The sequence below is a fragment of the Myxocyprinus asiaticus genome, chromosome 12 (assembly GCF_019703515.2).
Source record: "Myxocyprinus asiaticus isolate MX2 ecotype Aquarium Trade chromosome 12, UBuf_Myxa_2, whole genome shotgun sequence".
NCBI lineage: Eukaryota > Metazoa > Chordata > Actinopteri > Cypriniformes > Catostomidae > Myxocyprinus > Myxocyprinus asiaticus.
The window spans coordinates 49,807,562-49,831,515 of record NC_059355.1 but is presented as its reverse complement, the minus strand read 5'-3'; the positions used below and the strand labels follow the sequence as shown (position 1 = coordinate 49,831,515).

The 23,954-nt window shown below is 38.3% G+C and overlaps 1 protein-coding gene across 7 annotated transcripts in view; it reads left to right on the top strand.

Moving 5' to 3' along the window:
- LOC127449565 (TOX high mobility group box family member 2-like) overlaps positions 1-23,954 on the top strand; it is a 154,697-nt gene that overhangs the window by 93,000 nt on the left and 37,743 nt on the right. For 4 of the 7 annotated variants that reach the window (XM_051713083.1, XM_051713081.1, XM_051713086.1 and 1 more), the window contains one exon: positions 2,614-2,874. In XM_051713083.1, the coding sequence (XP_051569043.1) occupies positions 2,614-2,874 (261 nt within the window). Of the gene's footprint in view, positions 1-2,610; positions 2,875-23,954 lie in introns of all 7 variants that reach the window. The other 3 variants (XM_051713082.1, XM_051713080.1, XM_051713084.1) reach the window with 1 other exon arrangement.

Here is a 23,954-nt window from a genome sequence, read left to right as displayed (position 1 = left end):
TTAATTGCATCATATATCACTTCTACAAGAATCTAGTGTCCTACCGTCGTATGCCAGGCGGGCCCACGCCTACGGGTTCAGCCGCTCGTAGCTCTGAGCAAGCTCAGAATAATACAGCTAAAACATTCTCACATGAATCGCATGTTCTTCCATTGAATGCTGTGCGGTCCCGCGCCTGAGGATTCAGCCCGTTCATATCGCAAACGCACATGCAAGCATGTACCCTGACATTGCCTCTAACGAGAGCATTTATTTTCATTTTCTATCTGCCAACTCCCATCCAGCCCTTCCAATCGGTAGCACACTATATCCATTACAGAGGATCCCACTTATATCCAGCATCTCAGGAAAAAAAAGGAGATATTGTCGTTAAAATCAGTCGGTTCCTCTTATTCCTTCCAACACATCACTTCCGTGCCTCACAAGGCTACGACGCCAGTGACTTGCTGTTCCGTTTCTTGGCTTCTTTTGTGGGACATTCAAGCTCAGGTCAAGTCTCGAGCCCTCCGCCAGGGACAGCAAGCCACATATGTTTATGCTATCCTCACTGTAGGATTACATTAACTTGCGAACTATTGAAATGCCGTTTAATTAATAAAGTTCCGGAGTAGCAAGTTCATTTAATCCGACCAATCACACAGCCAGAATAAGAGTATATATACAGCTGCTTACCTCTACGTAGCATTGAGAGTTTCCGGCATCCTATCACCTCCCCATCTCCTCCTATCTATTCCATCAGTACTAATCCAGTCGGAGGGGGGGGGGCATTTCGAGCTCAGGTCAAGTCTCGAGCCTCGAGCCCTCCCCAGGGACAGCAAGCCACATGTGTTTACGCTATCCTCACCGCAGGATTACATTAACTTGCAAACTACTGAACTGTGTGTACAAGCAAATAGCGTTGCAAAACAACTGAATATTTATGCCGTTAATTTAAAATCTGGTCAAGGAACATCCAACAATGCAACCTTAGATGTAGACCACTAAATATCTCCCACAACAGAATTAACTTATACATCCATTGGAAAGAAAAATGGCAAATTAGATCCCATTAATATCTCAATCGTTTCCCCTAAACAACAATGACATTAAAAGGAGAGCAAATGTAGAAACTTTAGCTGTAGTCTTTTGCTTCTCAGATGTTTCTCCTGAGAAATGACTCCAATAATCTCACATTTCTCCTCGAGAATTTCAGAAGAGATCTCAACAATGTCTCAAATCAACAGTCAGAGATCTTAATATGAACTCAAATATTTCTCATGAAATTCTTCCAAGTGATCTGAGCTGTGATATCCACATTCATTTTATTGCTCGATACTCGTACTGGATGTCAACAATGACTCATCTGTGTCTGTTTTTATTTCTCCCAAGGAATTTTAGAATTCAGAGAAACAGCTGAAACAAAGTTACTTAAGTGAAAATTGTGAACTCTATTACGTTTAATGAGTTATAAAAGAGCAACCTCTGTGGGATCTCTTTCTTAAAATATCTTTTAGCGCTTTAGCATTGCGTTTGAATCTCGGACAGGTGATATATTTCGGAGAACTTTGTGATTTGAGTAATGTACGGCGGCAAGGTGAAATCTAACATCCCACAATCCTTGTCTCTGCCATCGTCCACTGCCGCGTATTTGCTAAAAGTATTTGTTTGCAAGATAAATGGCCATTCTCCAGGCGAAGATGACAGCCAACACAAAGATGATTTTGAATTGATTTCTGAAATGTTGCAGAACTGACTGTTTGATGTATACGGGCAGACATGAATCATAAAAATTCTATTAAAAAAGCTCTTGAATGGTTGACAGCAGAATATTATTTCTGATGATTAATTTGACTCAGTCATTATGGAGGGGGCTCCAGTCAGATCGCAGCCCACAAAATTGCTTTTCATTCCCTCTTGAATACCCCACCAATCTCTCTCTCTCTCTCACTTGCCTTCTTATTCCTTTTTCCCGAATTTAATGTTGCATGTCTCGGGTCCAAAGTTAGATTGACGCGGTTGATGAGAGATGCAAGTATCGATAAGGGCATGGTGGAAATGAGGAAACATGAGAGCCAATCAGAAACCTGGGCTATGAAAACATGGTTTTTGCTTTCAAAAGTTGATTGTGATAATACAGTATTCCCAGAAACTTTCAATGACTTCCAAGACAAATCAAAATTTGACAAATGATTAGCTTCTAAAACAGTGGGTCTTGCTTGTATAACTGCATAAAGTTTATATCATTGCATTTTGTGCCTCTCCTTGCAAGCATCAGTGTTACTATTGATCATACTTAGAGTTAGGGATTTTAACCAATCACACCAATCATGAATGATCCCTCAACTTTTCAATAACTTAAGCAGTTACTTTTCTGATTTTTCTGCACTAACAACCACTCTGAGCACTTTAGCAGCCACATAGCAATGCCATGGCAACCACACAGAACACCTTAGCAACCACCCAGAACACCCTAGCAACAGCAAAGCAATGCAACAACATCCACTCGGAACACTTTAGCAACATCATGGCAACCACTCAGAGCTCCCTAGCATTGTGGCAAGCACCACTCACATTTGGTTCCTGAAAATGTAAAAATATAATTATTATCTCTCTCTCTCTCCTTTTCTACAGCAGAATTACTCAGGGCAGGGAGGGGGCAACGGTAATGGCGGAGGAGGAGGAGGTGACGAAGATTACGAGATCCCACCCATAACCCCCCCCAATCACCCAGACCCCCACCTTCTCCACCTCATGGACCCAGAGTCCAGTTACCTGTGTCACTCCATTCCTCACAACGGCCTGATCAACCCGTACTCGTACCCGGAGCTGCCCGCGCTCATGATGTCTAACATGCTCACACAAGATGGACACCTGCTTTCCAGCCAAATGCCCTCGGTGAGTCACACACTCTGGCTGTGTTCTAAACACTAGTGAGCCGCCTGCCTAGACTGCATTTGTAAGCATTATACATTAACAATAAAATACTACAGTATACAGATTTTTTGGGCATATACTACAGGATTGCCATGTTTCTTTGGTATGTAACATGACAGCACCATGTTATTCTTTGAAGTGCCTTGGAGTACAATGTACTGCAAATACTGTAGTACATGACTATGGTAATCATTTAGTACTGTGGTATATCAAAGTACTGTACTACCAACATAGTATTTTTTTGTAAGGGTACACTAGTCACACTCTCAATCTGAAGGCTTGAATATTGATTATAAATATAACTAGAAAGGTAAGTCTTGATGTTGGCTTAACAAAGCCTTGTCTGAAAGTTTAAACTAGTGGTTTTAAAGGTTTTAAGTTTGATGGTTATACAGATATTAAACTACGGCAAACAGCCAGCTAGCTAGCTTGTTAGAGAGAGAGAGAGAGAGAGAGTGCAACTTAAAGCAGAGTAAAGGCCTTTTGTGGGTTTGTTTACTTTTTTTTTCTCCCAATTTGGAATGCCCAATTCCCACTACTTAGTAGGTCCTCGTGGTGTCGCGGTTACTCACCTCAATCCGGGTGGTGGAGGACAAGTCTCAGTTGCCTCCGCTTCTGAGACCGTCAATCCGCGTATCTTATAACGTGACTCGTTGTGCATGACACCGCGGAGACTCACAGCATGTGGAGGCTCATGCTACTCTCCACGATCCACGCACAACTTACCACACGCCCCATTGAGAGCGAGAACCACTAATCACGACCACGAAGAGGTTACCACATGTGACTCTACCCTCCCTAGCAACCGGGCCAATTTGGTTGCTTAGGAGACCTGGCTGGAGTCACTCAGCACACCCTGGATTCTAACTCGCAACTCCAGGGGTGGTAGTCAGCGTCAATACTCGCTGAGCTACCCAGGCCCCCGGGTTTGTTTACATTTTAATTTTTACGATTGGAGTATGAATTTACGAGCATTCCGTTTGCCCATTTTAACATTCCGTCAATGTAAGTATGGGATTTTTCAGTTTTTTGGATCATCCGCTGTGCAAAAACCGTAAGTCCGATCAGTTAGAAAAGTCATAGCACACTATTCGAAAACAGTCTGAAGGTCTGTACCAAGTTTGTTGGATGTAGCTTGAAAGCTGTAGGAGGAGCTAGTGTTAGAATTTTTGTCTCGGTTTAGGGACTTTGAAAAAACCTAAACAAAGTTTGTAGAATAACAGTCAAGCCAACATAACTCAATTTTATTCAGTACTGAAAAGTATCAATATAAAATAGGCAGACATACATTTACTAACCCAACATTAAACTATGTTGAAATCACTTTGAGTGTTAGTCGAGACATATGTGCTTAACGTTTAGAGATAAGTAAGGGATAATATACAGCATATACAGGTCTTGTATCACCCTAAAGTGGTTTATTTTGCAATAACAACTGACTGACTATATCCCACTTATTACACGGCTACTAACCAAATAAATAAATACATAATTGGACATATAAGATTGATTTGCATTGAAATTATGTAACTAATAGAAGTAATAAATTGCTGAACAGCTGAGATCCACCTCTGGTTTGCATTCTGTTGTTGTTTATTTTATAAATAATGACAGTCTGACTGCTCATTATCCAGCTTATTACAAGACTACTTGCCAAATAAGTAAATAAATGTGCATGAAACATTGATTTTTACTAGCTTGTAGAGATCGGAAAGTGATCCGAGAAGCAGGTAGGATGACTCACAATACCTGGATGGCCGGTCAGATACGTTTTAATCCCCTGATGTGCGGTTGTTACTCAGAGATATCAGACCGCTAGATGGCGCCATTGACCAATCACAATTGAGTATTCCAGAGCGCCTTGTAATAAGATTAAATAACAATTATTAGCAGCAATTTCTGCTCATTAGTTTTTGTTTTGTATGAATTGGATGAAATAAGCGCACAGTTATTTTCATGATGTCCCAGGTGATGCCTGATCAACAGGGCAATTGGCTGTTTTAATTTAAAGACTAAACTCCCATAACTATTGCTGCCATATTGAGAGTTGCAATTTCTCATCTCCTCCTCCTCAAACTGTCTGTGGTTGAATGGTACTGAATGAATAGATAAATTACACAATAGCCAGTTTTTGACCTGTGGACAATTGATCTTTTAAACACTGTTTTCTCAACACAACTAACTGACCACATCAGCCTTTGTCTCTGCTAACAATTCCCTAATGACATTTTTAGACAGAGATGATGTAGAGAGACAGATGTGTGCCTGTCTGTCTGCACTGAACACTGTGTCAGCAGTGAAGCAGGAGGGATTGTGGGTAAATTCATCAGTGCCATTTTTCTCTGTCAATGGTTTCTTTATTCCTACATTAAGATCTACTCTTCATATCTAAAGCTCATTACTTTTCTAAAACTGATGTTTTCTGGCTTAATACAGACTGTGAAGGTTATAAAGTAATATTAGTGGTATAATGTTGCCAAAATTGCCATCTTTGGTAACTTTCTAATAAAGCTGAGAATTCAAGCATGAGAAACTGCTCGAAACAAACACTAGAAAACGTATTAATTCTTCTTTAATGGTTAATCACATAACAAAATGTCAAGCTGGTTTTGACAAATTCACATTAAGCTTTTTAAAACAAACTTAAAAGACAAAAAATAACTTGTTATTTCTGCCTTTTGATCATTAAAACCCCAGATGTTTTGAAATTGGAATTATAAATGAATTGTAATAACAGGGCATAGTTTAAACATAACAAAAATCCATCACCATTCCTGGTCAAATGGACATCAGACAGCAGCACAAAATGGAGGGCAGCGGTTTTTAGAGTCCTATGAATCTCTGCATGCAATTTCTGGATTGAACATATAATGCATTCAATCATTTTCTGCACTGACACCCATTGAGCCAGTGAATCGATTGAGCTAGTCAATTATATGCCACTAAATGACATTGTAAATTTCCATTTATTTTCCAAAAAACTAACAAAAAAAACAAAACTGAAAACTACAAACTGAAAATGTTCTGTAGTATTTGTTAACGTACATTTTAAGTTTGCATTTAAAAAAATTATCTGGTGTGGTCAAGGCTTTGTATTGGTAATTTTATTGATTTGTTAGAAACAGCACTGAGAATGTTTGGTACATATGCACAGAGTTACAAATGTAAAACTATTTTTTATTGTTTTTTGCATAGCTATACACTCTATGAGCTGTGTAAATACGTTTTGTGTTCTATTCATGATGTTGATAACATGTCCCACCTTACTTTGACCTTTTATAACCTTTGCCTCCATCTTAGTTTGCTAAAATGAAATGGATAGCATTAAGAGTAGAAATGAACTCTACACAAACATTATGAATTTGGCAAATGCTTTTATCCAAAGGCAGCTGTTGCGCTACATTGCACTGTTTTTGTGTCTTGTGCCTTGAGTGTCACATTTGTAAGATAAGTTACAAGTGTCAGTTAAAGTAGCTTACTTGTTTAAGTTTTAATAACGTGTTTTGAAACCCCAATCCAATGTTTACTTCCATGACAACTTGTAATAATTCATACTAGTTGGAAAAATCGTAAGATATTGTTCAACTTTGCTCTTACGTAAAGTTATGACTTATGCACCTCGTAATAATTAATACGAGATGGCGAGACCATAAGATATATGATTTGGCTCGTACAAAAAGGTACGACTTTAACACCTCGTAATAATTCATTCGAGATAGCGAAACCGTAAGGTATATGATTTGGCTCGTACAAAAAGTTACGACTTTAACACCTCGTAATAATTCATTCGAGATATCGAAACCGTAAGGTATATGATTTGGCTCGTACAAAAAGGTACGACATTTACACCTCGTAATAATTCATACGAGATGGCGAAACCGTAAAATATATAATTTGGCTCGTACAAAAAGGTACGACTTTTACACCTCGTAATAATTTATATAGAGATAGCGAAACCGTAAGATATATGATTTGTCTCGTACAAAAAGTTACGACTTTAACACCTCGTAATAATTCATTCGAGATAGCGAAACCGTAAGGTATATGATTTGGCTCGTACAAAAAGTTACGACTTTAACACCTCGTAATAATTAATTCGAGATATCGAAACCGTAAGGTATATGATTTGGCTTGTACAAAAAGGTACGACATTTACACCTCGTAATAATTCATACGAGATGGCGAAACCGTAAAATATATAATTTGGCTCGTACAAAAAGGTACGACTTTTACACCTCGTAATAATTCATTCGAGATAGCGAAACCGTAAGGTATATGATTTGGCTCGTACAAAAAGTTACGACTTTAACACCTCGTAATAATTCATACGAGATGGCGAAACCGTAAAATATATGATTTGGCTCGTACAAAAAGTTACGACTTTAACACCTCGTAATAATTCATTCGAGATAGCGAAACCGTAAGGTATATGATTTGGCTCGTACAAAAAGGTACAACTTTTACACCTCGTAATAATTCATACGAGATGGCGAAACCGTAAAATATATAATTTGGCTCGTACAAAAAGGTACGACTTTTACACCTCGTAATAATTCATTCGAGATAGCGAAACCGTAAGATATATGATTTGGCTCGTACAAAAAGTTACGACTTTAACACCTCGTAATAATTCATACGAGATGGCGAAACCGTAAGATATATGATTTGGCTCGTACAAAAAGGTACGACTTTTACACCTCGTAATAATTCATACGAGATGGCGAAACCGTAAGATATATGATTTATCTCATACAAAAAGTTGCAACATTTATACCTTGTAATAATTTGTATGAGATGGCGAAATCGTAAGATATCCTACTACTTGGCTCGAACAAAAAGGTACAACTTTTACACCTCGTAATAATTTGTATGACATGGTGCAATCGAAAGATATATGACTTGGCTCGAACAAAAAGGTATGACTTTTACACCTCGTATTAATTCGTATGAAATGGGGAAATCATAGCATATCAAACAACTAGGCTCGTAAAAAAAGGTATGACTTTTACACCTCAAAATAATTCGTATGAGATGGTGAAATTGAAAGATATCATACAAGTTGGCTTGTACAAAAAGGTATGAATTTAATACCTCATAATAATACCAATGAAATGGTGAAACCATAAGATATATGACTGGGCTCGTACGAAAAGCTACAACTTTTACACCTAGTAATAATTCGTACGATATTACGAAACTGTAAGATATATGATTTGGCTCATACAAAAAGTTGCAACATTTATACCTTGTAATAACTTGAATGAGATGGCAAAATTGTAAGATACTGTACCACTTGGCTCGTACAAAAAAGTACCACTTTTACACCTCGTAATAATTCATACAAGATGGTGAAATCGTAAGATATTGTACCACTTGGCTCGTATAAAAGGTAAGATTTTTACACCTTGTAATAATTTGTATGAGATGGCAAAATTGTAACATATCATACTACTTGGCTCGTACGAAAAGGTACAACTTTTACAGCTTGTAATAATTCGTACGAGATGGAGAAACCATAAGATATATGACTTGGCTCGAACAAAAAGGTACGACTTTTACAACTCGAAATAATTCATACGAGATGGCGAAACCATAAGATATATGACTTGGCTCATACGAAAAGGTGCAACTTTTACAACTCGTAATAATTCGTACGAGATTGCGAAACCATAAGATATATGACTTGGCTCGAACAAAAAGGTACGACTTTTACAACTCGAAATAATTCATACGAGATGGCGAAACCATAAGATATATGACTTGGCTCATACAAAACGTTGCGACATTTATACTTCGTAATAATTTATATGAGATTGTATGAAATCGTAAGATATCTTACCAGTTACAGTTTGTAATAATTTGTACGAGATGGCGCAATTGTAAGATATTGTACTACTTGGCTCATACAAAAAGGTACAACTTTTACACATTGTAATAATTTGTATGACATGGTGCAATCGTAAGATAAATGACATCGTAGTACTTGGCTCGTATGAAAAGGTATGACTTTTGCACCCTGTAATAATTTGTATGAGATGGCGAAACCGTAAGATATTGTACTACTTGGCTCATACGTAATGGTATGACCTTTACACCTTGTAATAAGTTGTACGAGATGACGAAATCGTAAGACATCGTACTACTTGGCATGCAGGAAAGGGTATGAATTTTACACCAGGCTGTTTACATCAGACATTTTGGTTTGTCGTTGCTGTGTAGCTGCGGTTTTGTCGGAACTGTTCTGGTTCCATCGTAAACAGAAACCTTTTCTGCTGAAATGAATCTGTGTGTCAGGGGGTCAGTGCATATATTCCATCTCCAAGAGAAGAGAAAAAAGCCATTAGGTTCCATCTTCCTCCTTGAGTAGAGAGAGCTGGAGAGATCTTTTTTCATTAGAGCGAAAGACACTGTCAGAGAGAGAAAGAGATGAGTTAGGGAGGCAGAAGACTGATAGAGGAGAAATAGAGAACAGGGAGGAGCTAGAGTAAAGGAACATGGCAGAGGGATAAAAGGTAAACTGCTTTGAATGGAATGGCATCTGTACAAAGAGCTTTTTAAAGTATACGAAACAATTTAGAGAGGCGGACACGACTTCCATCTAAATAACTGTATTTTTAGTCTAAACGTCCTTATGTTTCTGATGAATGTTGATGATGGAAAATATGTTATATTTTCTGGATGATGGTTTAGGTGAACATGTAAACAAACTCAAAGGTGGTGATAACCAAAAGGTTACTGGTTAGTTGGTGTGAAGATGTGCAATGGGTTTCACAAGATTAAGACTACTGGTGATAATGCTTCTATTTTGCTATTTTTTAAATTTAATAAATTTGCTTTCATTATCTTGTAAAATGAACATGAACATGAGAATGTCTTAGTATTTGTCATGTGTCTCGATTGCTTTAATGACAGCATGCATTGGAGCTGACATGAATAAAATCTGATGATTATATTATCCAGCATGATTTGAGAATATTCCAAAAAGTATCTTGTATAATTCAGTTGAAACAAGAAAATCTGACCATCTGTACAAAGACTGATCTTAAATATTTAACATTAAACATTTAAGCCATTTATTTGTTTAAAATGTATAATTATCCTAACGCTTTGTTCATTTCCAGGTTAAAATGTGAATTTGAATAAGGTCTCAGTTTTGTACGTCACAGTGTGTTGAATGCTGTGATGTAGTTTTGCCCCAAGCGAGACTTTTAAAACATCATGTTAATGTCCGAATATTAGAATTGATGAGAAACAGGGTATGGCCCTAGTCTAATCCACTCCAGTTTTCCATGTTAACTAGGTTTGATTTTGGTTAAATATACTGTGTTCCTGTGTGGAGACCTTTGCTGTGCTTGCTGAATAGAATACTTAAGACTTACAAATTCTTGTCAAGTTTCTTAAATAAAAGAATGCCTTTAAAGGAATATTCCGGGTTCCGTACAAGTTAAGCTGAATGGGCAGAATTTGTAGCGTAATGTTGATTACAAAAAAAAATAATAACTAACGTGAACCTAACCATTACTTAACCTAACCCTAACTTAACCTAACCCTTACCTGCAACAACCCTAACCCTAACCTAACCCTTCCATAACCCCAACCTAAATTAACCATAACCCTAACCTAATCCTTACCTAACCTAACCTAACCAAACCCTTACTTACAGTAACCCTAACCTAACCCTTCCTAACCTAACCCTAATCTAACACTTACCTAACACTTACCTAACCTAACCCTTACCTACACTAACCCTAACCCTAACCTAACCCTTCAATAACCCCAACCTAAACTAACATAACCCTTACCTCCAATAACCCTAACCCTAACCTAACCCTTCCATAACCCCAACCTAAACTAAACCTAACCCTAACCTAATCCTTACCTAACCTAACCAAACCCTTACTTACACTAACCCTAACCTAACCCTTCCTAACCTAAACCTAACCTAACACATACCTAACCCTAACCTAACCCTTACATAACCTAACCTAAATTAACCTAACCCTTACCTCCCATAACCCTAAGCCTAACCTAACCCTTACATAACCCTAAGCTAAATTAACCCTTACCTAACCCTAACCTAATCCTTAACTAACCTAACCCTTACCTACAATAACCCTAACCTAACCCTTACCTAACCCTAACCTAAACCTTACATAACCCTAACCCTAACCCTTACCTAACCCTTACCTAACCCTTACATAACCTAACCCTAACCTAAACTAACCTAACCCTTACATCCTATAACCCTAACCTAACCCTTACATAACCCTAACCTAAACTAACCCTTACCTAACCCTAACCTAACTCTTACCTAAACTAACCCTAATCTAATCCTTACCTAACTTAACCTAACCCTAACCTAACCCTTACCTACACTAACCCTAACCTAACCCTTACCTAACCCTAACCTAACCCTTTAACCCATACCTAACCCTAACCTAACCATAAACTCATCCAATTAGAATTTAGAGTTGAAACTGTTTTATATATTAAAAAAATGGATATAAAATCTAAAATGGACATAAAACCATATGCTAACATTATTATTTGAGCAACTTATCAGATGTGATCACATGCATAATTAATGAAATATCACATTTTTGCAAAATTTCAAGGGCAATTAAACAGTACAAATACAAAGTAGGCAGATGCTATTTGCACCCTGGTGCAAGTATGGGCATCACTTCAGCATGTTTATCATGCATATTTAGAGTCCCAGAGACATTCTACATTCAACCCCAACCCCTAAACCTAACCCTAACCCTAATCTTACCTTAGAAAAAAATAGCCTTGGATTTACTACAGTAACACGTTTCACCATGGTATTTTGTTGTAAATTTACAGTAATCACAAAATTAATCATGGTTAGTGTATTACCACCATTTTACTGTAGTAACACCATGGTTAATTGCATTAAAACTATGGTTTCTGCCAAAAAAAAACATGGTTACTACAATATTACTATAGTATGATGCAATCTACACACAAGTGATGCCGAGCCGCGGGAACAAGTGCGATCAATAGACCCCGCCTCCAGATCAAACCCCGACATTCACTGTGACCAAATCACATTAATATTATGTCTTATTTTTATATATTATTTTAAGTAGGATTAAAGGAAATATTAAGCGTGGAAACAAGAAATCGTGGAAATGGGAAAAAAAGTCTGACAAAAGGCAGATTTGAACCGCGGTCGCTAGGACAAGAGTACACATTCACACACCGTCTTTACACCCCACGCCACTGCAGTGACACCTTATGTTTAGTTTGTCGAATATTTCTGTGGTTTCACCAGACAAGTGGGGTGCAAATAGCTGCACTGTGTGGCAGATACTATTTACACCGGGTGCAAATAGCTGCACTGTGTGGCAGATACTATTTACACTGGGGAGCATATAGCTGCACTGTGTGGCAGATACTATTTACACCGGGGTGCAAATAGCTGCACTGTGTGGCAGATAATATTTACACCGGGTGCAAATAGCTGCACTGTGTGGCAGATACTATTTACACCGGGGTGCAAATAGCTGCACTGTGTGGCAGATAATATTTACACCGGGTGCAAATAGCTGCACTGTGTGGCAGATACTATTTACACCGGGGTGCAAATAGCTTCACTGTGTGGCAGATACTATTTACACCGGGGTGCAAATAGCTTCACTGTGCGGCAGATACTATTTACACCGGGGTGCAAATAGCTGCACTGTGCGGCAGATACTATTTACACCGGGTGCAAATAGCTGCACTGTGTGGCAGATACTATTTACACCGGGGAGCAAATAGCTGCATGTGAGGCAGATACTATTTACACCGGGGTGCAAATAGCTGCACTGTGTGGCAGATACTATTTACACCGGGTGCAAATAGCTGCACTGTGAGGCAGATACTATTTACACCAGGGTGCTAATAGCTGCACTGTGTGGCAGATACTATTTACACCGGGTGCAAATAGCTGCACTGTGCGGCAGATACTATTTACATCGGGGAGCAAATAGCTGCACTGTGTGGCAGATACTATTTACACCGGGGAGCAAATAGCTGCATTGTGTGGCAGATACTATTTACACTGGGTGCAAATAGCTGCACTGTGCGGCAGATACTATTTACACCAGGTGCAAATAGCTGCACTGTGCGGCAGATACTATTTACACCGGGTGCAAATAGCTGCACTGTGCGGCAGATACTATTTACACCGGGTGCAAATAGCTGCACTGTGCGGCAGATACTATTTACACCGGGTGCAAATAGACACTCCGTAAAAACGTCATTAGCAGAAGGATTATTCGCCGCAGCATACAATTTTACAATGACAGCTTAAAATATGTGTTCTTGAAAACTGAAAAAGGCATTTGTTTCAGTGCATTTGGGGCAGTGGTGGCTCAGCGGTTAAGGCTCTGGGTTACTGATCAGAAAGTCAGGGGTTCAAGCCCCAGTACTGCCAAGATGCCACTGTTGGGCCCTTGAGCAAGGCCCTTGACCCTATCTGCTCCAGGGGTGCCATATTATGGCTGACCCTGCACTCTGACCCCAGCTTAGCTGGGATAGGTGAAAAAAGAATTTCACTGTATATGTGCAAATGTATAATGTGTGATAAATAAATACAATTATAAATTATACAATTATAATTATAAATTATACAATTATAATTATAAAATTATGTTTCAGAAAAGATATAGTCAACATTTAAAGTGTTGTTTTTTTTCTCTCCACAAATTCAAACTGGAATGTGGTTATTCACAAAAACAAAATATTTCTTCTTAATTTCAACCTCCTCAATCTTAGCTCATTTCCTTTTATTTCCATGTATTTAGTCCATTGCTGTAATGCACACTCAGTAGTGCACACTGTTTGGGCGGCTGTGCTTGTGAATGTAGTAATGGTTTTGCAGGCCTGTACTTAGACTGGTAGATTCATCACTGCTTGAATGAACCGGACTGTGGTCGGTACTGAACCAGAAATAGCCCTGAAGATGATGGCCTGCCCAAACTCACCGGCTATTTGTGGACATTCGGCTTTCGAGCAGCTTTAATCAAATGTATTTTTGTTGAATTCAACCCAAGTTTTCAATATAAATGCCCACAGAAACGGTTTCAGGCATTTGTCAAGTTTGATGCAAGGCTGCTTTTCCAGAACACGTCGACAAGGAACACAAGAACGGGCAACAGCAGCTTGAAAATGTGTTTTTGTTTTTTTTCTCTCTCAAATCAGATGGAACGCTGGGTCGATTCATCAATGTAAAGTGAAAGATATTTGCATCATGGCACAATTCAGGGATTACATTTGTAGTGGAAATGCTTTATGGAACTATTAATATATTTTATTTTATTTTCCTCCACAGCAGTTCAAAGAGCGTAATAAAATGCATTTCCTGCAAGGAATATTACACCGATGATTGATGCATCTGTGAAAACGGCAGAAACATTGGGCTGTTCAATAGGCCCTGTGAAATCTGGCCTCGGAAAAAAAAAGTGAGAAAGAGAGAGAACCCCCCCCCCCCCCCCTAAACAGCTTTCTTTTCACCTTTGCGATTATTTATTTTCAAATAGTCCTTCAGGGTAATGTACCATTTTCTTATTTCACAGCGCTATTTCACATAAATGAGAGGAAGGCGCGATAAATCAAGAGGCAAACAGACTTGCGCAAAAGCTGCAAGAGCGCTCAAGATTTATGTAACACATTCATGTTTTCCACTTCTTCTCTTTAGTGCTGTACTGTGAAAGGCTGCCTAATAAAAGCCCCTATTAATATTTCCTGTTGCCTAGCAACGGCAGGCAGCAAGTAATAGCATTCCGTGGAAAAATAGATGACCGGGCCGATAAGGAAAAATTCAATTCTTTTATTATCTCTCGGGAGAAGGTGCCTTATTTCCTTCTGCGCAATATGATATGAATGCGGGCTTGTATATTAAGAAATGTTTTAAAGAAATAGAAGTTATTTTCCAATTTCATTATATCACAAAATGGAAGAAGCAAGGCAAAAAAGACAAAGAATCTCTGCTGTTTTCCAAAAAGAAGTTATCGCTTTCCTTTAACAAATCCATTAGACTTAAGATTGAGCTAATCAAGGTGCAATTTACTGATTTAATTTAGTTCTGTCACATTTTCAGTCACGCACTCTTGGTCAGCCTTAGAAATATGAACCTTTGCATTGCATTGCATGAGCTGTTGGAATAAATTCACATTAGGGATGGGGGACACCACTTATTTTCTTTGCAATCAAATACTTGAAACTGTCAAGACCAATATTGTAAAAAACAATATCAATTAAAGGGGTAATTATGGCCATTTAACTTATTCTCAAGACACCATCGTTAACACTCTATAAAATGCAAATTATGAGACCTGTTTTTGTTTGTAGATATTTACAATTAAAGTAACACTTTACAATAAGGTTCCACTTGTTAACATTAGTTAACAACATTAGTTAACTTGAACTAACAATGAACAATACTTTTACAGTATCAGAAGTGTTGATATTTCTAAATCAATTCATAAATATGGGATTTATTCTCTGCAAAATAGCTGTGTAAAATTGTTTAGATGTTCTAAAATGTTAAATGTTATATATATATATATATATATATCTGAATGATTGCATTTAAACCATATTTGCATATGCATTGCATATTTTAAATAAATTCATAATGTTTAAAATCATCTGTATGTAACAATGCAACAATTCCAGGCAAAAATGTTTTTATCATTAGTAGGACTTTTTTATTTTATTTATTTATTTATTCATGTATTTTTTTTTATAAATATGCCGATTATGAGATATAAGTAATTTTGAAAGAGTTCTGTGTTATTCTCCATTGCATTTTAATTTTTTCATATTTTTTCTTTAAAATAAAATTTTTTCGGGAGCCTGGAGTCGTGAGTTTGAATCCAGGGTGTGCTGAGTGACTCCAGCCAGGTCTCCTAAGCAACCAAATTGGCCCGGTTGCTAGGGAGGGTAGAGTCACATGGCGTAACCTCCTCGTGGTCACTATAATGTGGTTCTCGCTCTCAATGGGGCGTGTGGTAAGTTGTATGTGGATCGCGGAGAGTAGCATGAGCCTCCACATGCTGTGAGTCTCCGCGGTGTCATGCACAACGAGTCACGTGATAAGATGCACGGTTGACGGTCTCAGAAGCGGAGGCAACTGAGACTTTTCCTGATTGAGTTAAGTAACCGAGCCACCACGAGGACCTACTAAGTAGTGGGCATTCCAAATTGGGGAGAAAAGGGGCTAAAAATTAAAAAACATTTAAAAAAGTCCTTTTTTTTCTTGGCCAGCATTAGAAACAATACACTTTAGGTTATTTTGCACATAACGTTTACTATTTGCGCTTATACAGACTTATACAGATTGTGCAACAGAACTGCAAAAAATGGTTTATAATGTGGTTGAAAAATGCATTTACTTATAATTTCTATTATAATCTATGTCTGATCACATTTAAATCGTACTTCAAATCACATCAGTTTGTTTCCAAGCAACAGCTGTATGCAAATATGCAACAACTCCAAGCAAAAGTGTCATTAGTGGTGCTGATGCGGTTTTATTTCAAATATGAGATTCTGAGTTTTTTATGCTTTTGTCAGCGTTTTTTACTGTTTTGTTCTTGTTTAGTCGATGTCTTTTTTTTGTTTACTGGAAAAGGCGCAGCAGTATTGGGAAGGACATTAGTTGTTGCTTGGAAACAAACTGATTTGATTTTAAATTCAGCATATCTATAGTATATCCACATTGTCCTTATCAGAGCGAGAGAGACACAGCTGAGAGAGAGACAGTTAGGTGTCTCTCTGATACAGCAGTAACTACTGCAGATAAAGGCTGCTTTATGTATCTCATTTTGTCACAGCAAACTATATCTTATCAAAGCATGAAACCATTTCCATATTCCTGCGCACTGTATCTGGGCAAACATCAGCTGACTGTGGCTCATTTTGAGGTCTGTATGAGACCAGAGGAGAAAGTGAGGCTGGTGTACCTTAAGACTTCATGCTATATGACTAACTGCTCATTCAGAGCTCAAGAGACTTCTCGATTGTGTTTCTTTTATGAATCTACTTGGTCTCAGATGTTTGTCCTAAAAATTCTTCATGTTAAAATAGACAGTGTAGAGCTGTAAAATGAATGTGAATAGCATTGCTCAGATCATGTGGTGATGGAAGAATTTGATGATGTTTGAATTTGTTTGAGAAAGATTTGAGTTAATAAACATTAACCATTATGAATAAATGCTTTAAAAAATGATCATTCATTGAGTGTGTTTACATGCACACCAATACCAAAAATCTGCTTACTCGAAAAAATTCAACAACGCAAGAGAACTGTGTTTACTTGAGGTAGTAATTCTCTGCTTTTTTTTCTTCTTTTTTTTCTCCCAATTTGGAATGCCCAATTCCCACTACTTAGTAGGTCCTCGTGGTGGCACGGTTACTCACCTCAATCCGGGTGGTGGAGGACAAGTCTCAGTTGTCTCTACTTCTGAGACCGTCAATCCGCGCATCTTATCACGTGACTCATTGTGCATGACACCGCGGAGACTCACGGCATGTGGAGGCTCATGCTACTCTCCACGATCCACACACAACTTACCACACGCCCCATTGAGAGCGAGAACCACTAATCGCAACCACGAGGAGGTTACCACATGTGACTCTACCCTCCCTAGCAACCGGGCCAATTTGGTTGCTTAGGACCTGGCTGGAGTCACTCAGCAGGCCCTGGATTCAAACTCGTGACTCCAGGTGTGGTAGTCAGCATCAATACTCGCTGAGATACCCAGGCCCCTAATCTCTGCTTTTGATATAAAAACATCAAAAGGACAATGCAATACAAGAGACATCAAATAATGGAGTTAATTTCGGCATTTGAGGTCAAAACAAGAATGCAAATAAAATATGGTTAAACTCTATATTAAATAATTCAGTTATTCTGTGCTTTTGATGTCAGAACGACAATGCAAATAAATTGCGTTTACGTGAAATTTGAAATCTTGGGTTTATTCTTTGCTTTTGATGACAAAATGACGATGCAAGAAAACCGTCAGATGGAAATGCAAGATAACTGTTTACATGAGACTTCAAATCATGGAGTTATTCTCTGTGTTTGACGTCAAAGCAAGAATGCAAATAAAACGTGTTTAAACGAGATTTAAAATCTTCTGGTTATTCTGTGCTTTTGACATCAGAACGACAACGCAAGAAAATCGCGTTTACTTGAAATTTGAAATCAAAGTTATTCTCTGCTTTTGACGTCAAATGTCAAAATGACAATGAGAGAAAAAAACACGTCAAAACGACAATGCAAGAAAACTGTGTTTACAAGAGCATTCAAATCATGGAGTTATTCGCTGCTTTTGATGTTAATACGTCAAAACGTCAACGCAAGAAAATCGCGTTTACATGAGATTTAAAATCATTCGGTTATTCTCTGATTTTAATGTCAAAAGGACAATGCAAGTAAATCATGTTTACATGAGATCTGAAATAATCGGGTTAGTCTCAGCTTTAGATGTCATACATAAACAGGCACGTGCACAACACTTGCGCAAATTGGATAAGCCGGTAAAGGTGTTTACATGCAACGCAAAATTGGGCTAATGGGCAAAAATCTTGTGTTGATCGATTTTTGTCTTAACCCCCATAAAGACAAATCATCTAAGGTGAACATATTGTTGGCTTATTAAGCATAACCGTGTAAGATTTTGCATGTTATACAACCTTACTGTAAAGTGTTACCAAAAGTCTTCTGTGCCTAATGTCCATTGTGTGACTCTTTTACAAGTCATTTGCTCACCATTGAGCGCAACACAGATGTATAAAACAAAAACTGGCGGTACAGATGGATTCAGTCTCACAGGGGTTTAGATTACGCTTTCGGAAAAGCTGCTCTGCTGTCACAGACACATGCCGAGCATGTGTGAAGAGTTAACACACTTACTAATCAGCCTTAAATGAACGTAATTGTTGCCGCAAAATACCCCGCAGAGAATTGCATGTGTGTGTGTGTTGTCAAATCTGACTGCAGGCTTATTTTCTCATTAGATGGAGTAGAAATGTTCTGTCTTTCTGTCAGTACCATGTGTTGATACGGCCATCTCTCCTCTTCCAAAGTCATTTCAGAGCTGTCATGTCAAACGCCGCTCACCGACACTCTTTTGAAACAAGAGAGAGAAAGAAATTAGGTTGAGGAATACCAGCTGCCTTGCTGTCTACTGCCTACATAGGGAGCTAGTTTCTAAGGCAGCATCCTAATTGCAGTTGGGAATGATTTGGAACACTATACATAGGCAGCAACTCTTCATGCTGCACAAATGCCACTTTTACATTGATGTTATGTTATTCTCTAATAAGCATATTTTATTTTTGCAAGATTTATAGGAATATTTTTATCTATACTTTTCTCCCCAATTTGGAATGGTCAATTCCCAATGCGCTCTAAGTCCTCGTGGTGGCGTAGTGACTCGCCTCAATCCGGGTGGAGGAGGATGAATGTTAGTTGTCTCCACGTCTGAGGCCGTCAATCCGCACATTTTATCACGTGGCTTGTTGAGCGCGTTACCACGGAGACATAGCGCGTATGGAGGCTTCACGCTATTCTCCACACAACTCACCACGCGCCCCACTGAGAGCGAGAACCACATTATAGCGACCACGAGGAGGTTACCCCATGTGACTCTACCCTCCCTAGCAACCGGGCCAATTTGGTTGCTTAGGAGACCTGGCTGGAGTCACTCAGCACGCCCTGGATTCAAACTCGCGACTCCAGGGGTGGTAGTCAGCGTCAATACTCGCTGATCTAGCCAGGCCCCCTTTATCTATACTTTTAATTAATTTTAATTTTAATTTTAAGTATATTTATTATTGAAAAATCTTCTCAAAGTAATTTTAGTATTAAAAATAAAAATAGGCCTATGTACAGCCATATCAAGCCTGATGTCCTACCCTAAACCTTAAACCTAAACCTAACCGATAGTGTCAGAAAAAGCAAATGTGAAATGAAAAACACAATTGTGTCATTTTGTGTTGTTCTAAGACACTTTGGGCTCACATGAGTCGACTCGCATGCTCTTCAGGACTCGTATCCCGCTCCTTTACATCACAAGTGCAACGCTTTCTCAGTTGAGCTACCGCACAATTTGATCACACTCGAACAAGCTTGTAAATGTAGTTGATTATCTAATGCAAACGTTAAAATGAGTCATGCCCTAGCATAAAAGTGTTTAGATGTCATAAGACCAAAATAAGCTATCTTAGAAGAGAACTACTTTTTAAAACTATATAATTTGTAGTTTGTAAATGTATCATTTTTATTATTCAAAAAACTCATCATAAGATATCAGCTGTGTAACTGCAATGCCACAGTAAACAACAGACTGTCCTTTAGGTTTATAATGTTTAGAGTTCATAGTGTGAGCCTCAGTACACACACATACACACACACACACACACACACACACACACACACACTGAATGATGATTTGCCATACACACATACAAATAAACGCTATGAACCTGGCATGCAACAAAGCATCTTCGCTAAACCCTTCATTTGTTAGCTTGTTGTTTGTTTGTTTATCTCTCCTGTTTTGGTCACACTTTAAGGACTGAAGCGACATCATGTAGCTGTATGAATCGTTATGACACCGAGGCGCTTATTAAAAATGCATGAAAGTAATGTTGTTGTTTTGGTCTGCTCTACAAGACATCTACATCAGTCTGTGATCTGTTCTGTTTCACGATCATCAATGTCGCTGGCGTGACGATAATGAACATGTAGAAATATACGTGTTCTGTATGTCTCTCTATCTCTCTCTCTACTCCCCTTAGATTTATATCCCAGTTAATTGAATTGGAATAGAATGCAATAAAACTGTCCAAGCATTGAAATAAAGGTCCAATATTCTTTTTTTTTTTTAATTGTTGCCTCTAGTGTCCTCCTATGAATGTTACTAACATTAGAGACTCCATGAAACAATGTCTGTTGTGTTGAATTCTATTCCTTTCGATTTGCCTAGACGATAACCCCAAACTGTTGTTGCTCTTCCATTGCTCAAGAAAGTTATTGTCTCGGACGCTTCACCCCAAAATGAAAACTCCAAACTCGTTTGACTTTATACAAAAGGAGATGTTTGGAAGGATGTCAGCCTCAGTTACTAATCACTTTCTTTGCATGTCATGGTGACTGAAGTTAACGTTCTGTCTAACATCTCCTTTTTGTTTTCCACATAAGAAGGAAAGTCATATTGGTGTAGAACAACATGAGGGTGAGTAAATGATGACAGAATTTTAATTTGAATCTCCATTTGGTCTCCATTCAATCTCATTGACATCAAGGAGAAACGTGAAATATTAAAGAGATCTCATTTGTGATTTTTCATTTTCATGGGCCATTCTACATTATGTAGTTCAGTTCTATGCGTTTGCATAAATAATGTTGTGATGCAAGCACGGAAAATGTGTATTGCATCAGTGTACAGTTTAGCTGCGTAATGTCTTGTGAATGGAACAGCGTGGTCTGTGATGTGGCGTGTTGAGGTTTAATTCAGTTTGTAGTTCAAAGACCAGCACTTTGTAACTGCCTTCCGTTTACACGTGTGCTCATTTCAACAGCGCTCCGTCTGCGAGATGAAACTGGCACGTCTTCAGGGAGGACAGGTCCCGTTTGCTTACAGATTTAACCAGCACTTGATTTATAAATCTGCCCCCTTATTAGCACTCGCAGCAGTGTTATAAATGACCCCCGCGGGCATCACACGATTCACCGCGCTAGAGATGGAGTGAGTGAGGAAGAGGGAGCTGAAGAGCGCCGCTGCGTTTTCATGTTCTGCCCTCGAGGCCAACAAGGAGTCGCGGTGAGGGCACAGCACGATGAGAAATCCCCCCGCCCGCCCCGTTGTGTTTACAGCACGAGAGATCAGTCTCCAGTACTCGGCTAATTAAAGCTGCCATGGCCGCGAGCCTGCCGGGATAATGTTCTATTATTATAGTCATTTGTTTCAATTAAACGCTCTGTGATTTTACAATAGCAACTGTGAACCTGCGTCGAGTGAGCCATCACTCCCAACACGAGACTCCAATCAGACAGAGAAAGAGAGAGAGCTAGAGAGAGTCTTTACCCGTGATCAAACTGATTTTGTGCAAAAAGTAAACACAATTGAATAATATTGCTATGAACCATATAGGCTCAACAATATGCAAAATAAATGATAAACATGACAACCAAATAATCTATTGATTGTTTAAGGATTCACACCAACTGCTTTGTCTAAATTGACAGTAAAGAGTGAATTTGGTTGCAGAAGGTGCACATCTTTATTATTTTTATTATAAATGTGACTCTAGGATTTGCTTCAATATTTAGATTTTGCATTGAGCGTAGTGGCGGTCCGACACATGACCAAAATTGTACATGGTACAAGAAGTAAACAAAATGTCTTTACAATCAAATATTGAAATGCAGTAAAATTGCAAAGCACTGCACAGGCCCAAAAACATGCACAATTCTTAAAATAACGATGTATTTAATGAAATAAAAATCCTTAAGAATTGGTTTTGGTCTCTGATTTTAGTTTCAATGCAAGTGAACCTGTATTTCATTTAGTCTTGACATTATGCTCTTTTATCTTGTGTAGTTTTTATGGCTTTTGAAGATGCATCATGCCATGCAACCTGTCAATATTGGCATCTGTCGAATCTGACGAGGTTCTACAAAGTGGCAGATTTTTGCAACAAAATATCATAGTTGCGACTTTGATCGCAACACCAAAATATATGGGAAGCATTTTCTTCTCCCATTTAAAATCTGATGATAAGTTTATTTATTTTGCTATCTTAAATCTGCACGATTATATGGTTAGTTGCATTTTACTATTTGCATAGTTTTTTCCCTGCTGTTCGCGACCCAATCAGAACAGACCTGCAATCCATTTTAGACCAGATGAAAATCACTGGCCTAGATTTTATTCCAGTCTGTATTCTGTGCATTCAGAAAATTTGCATACTGCAGAAATAGTGAGATTAGTACGATAGTATGTTATTTGGAATGTAGCCATATCCTCTGCTTTTACAGAAGCTAATGCAACAATCATAAGTATTATGTGGGCCGAACAATTGTCATGTCAAGCTGCACCTATATGACAGTTTTATATATGATAATTCTGATGCAGTCTCTTTTTCAAGTAATTTCATGCCACTGAATGTTATACTGATAATGCATGGTAATTCATGCAAAATGGTGTAAAACATTTTGCAAGAACTTTCTAAACGGCGCATATTTGCAGAACCCAAACAGTTTCAATCATGAAAAGACACATTACGCTACGACACTTCCACAATCCACTCCGGAAGGAAATTATACATTAGATTTGTCTATTACTCTATTTAATGGCATGCTACAAAAAGCCTGGAGTTTGAGTTGCGAATATGACCTCAGATGTATTATAAACATTGCTATACTCTGGCTGGTTGTAATTGTCATAATGGTAATAGGTTCGACCAATCACAGTCCACACTAGGAGTATAAGGAGGGTTTGTGCAAAGAGTGGCAGTGACTAAAGCATTCAGATATCTCACACATATAGCGTGAAGCTCATAATTGGATGGTGGTTGTTATTTGGATTCTATTTGGCTTTGATGTACAAAGAACATCAAAGTTTCCAATGTTTGCATGGCAACAAAGAGCCGCTGCTACATTAACAATGCCTTCTGTGATTGGGCGGGTCTGCATTGAAAAAAAAAATGACTAGTAACATTTTGTAAGTAAATCTTAATAGTATAAATTGAAGTCAGATCTACTTAACTCCATGACATAATACTGATTAAAGTGATTGAGCAAATTTAACTTATATTAACAAATTAGATATGCATGGTACTTAAACTTTAAATAAATTAAAATGAACATAATGTCAGAACAAGTCACATTTTGAACTTTCCTTACAAACACACATTTAATCATGCATATGGAAGCCTCCCACGAAGTGTCTATTAGATAACATCATCTTCCATTACTGGTGATGGAAACAATATAGAGCAGCGCACGCAGACCTGAA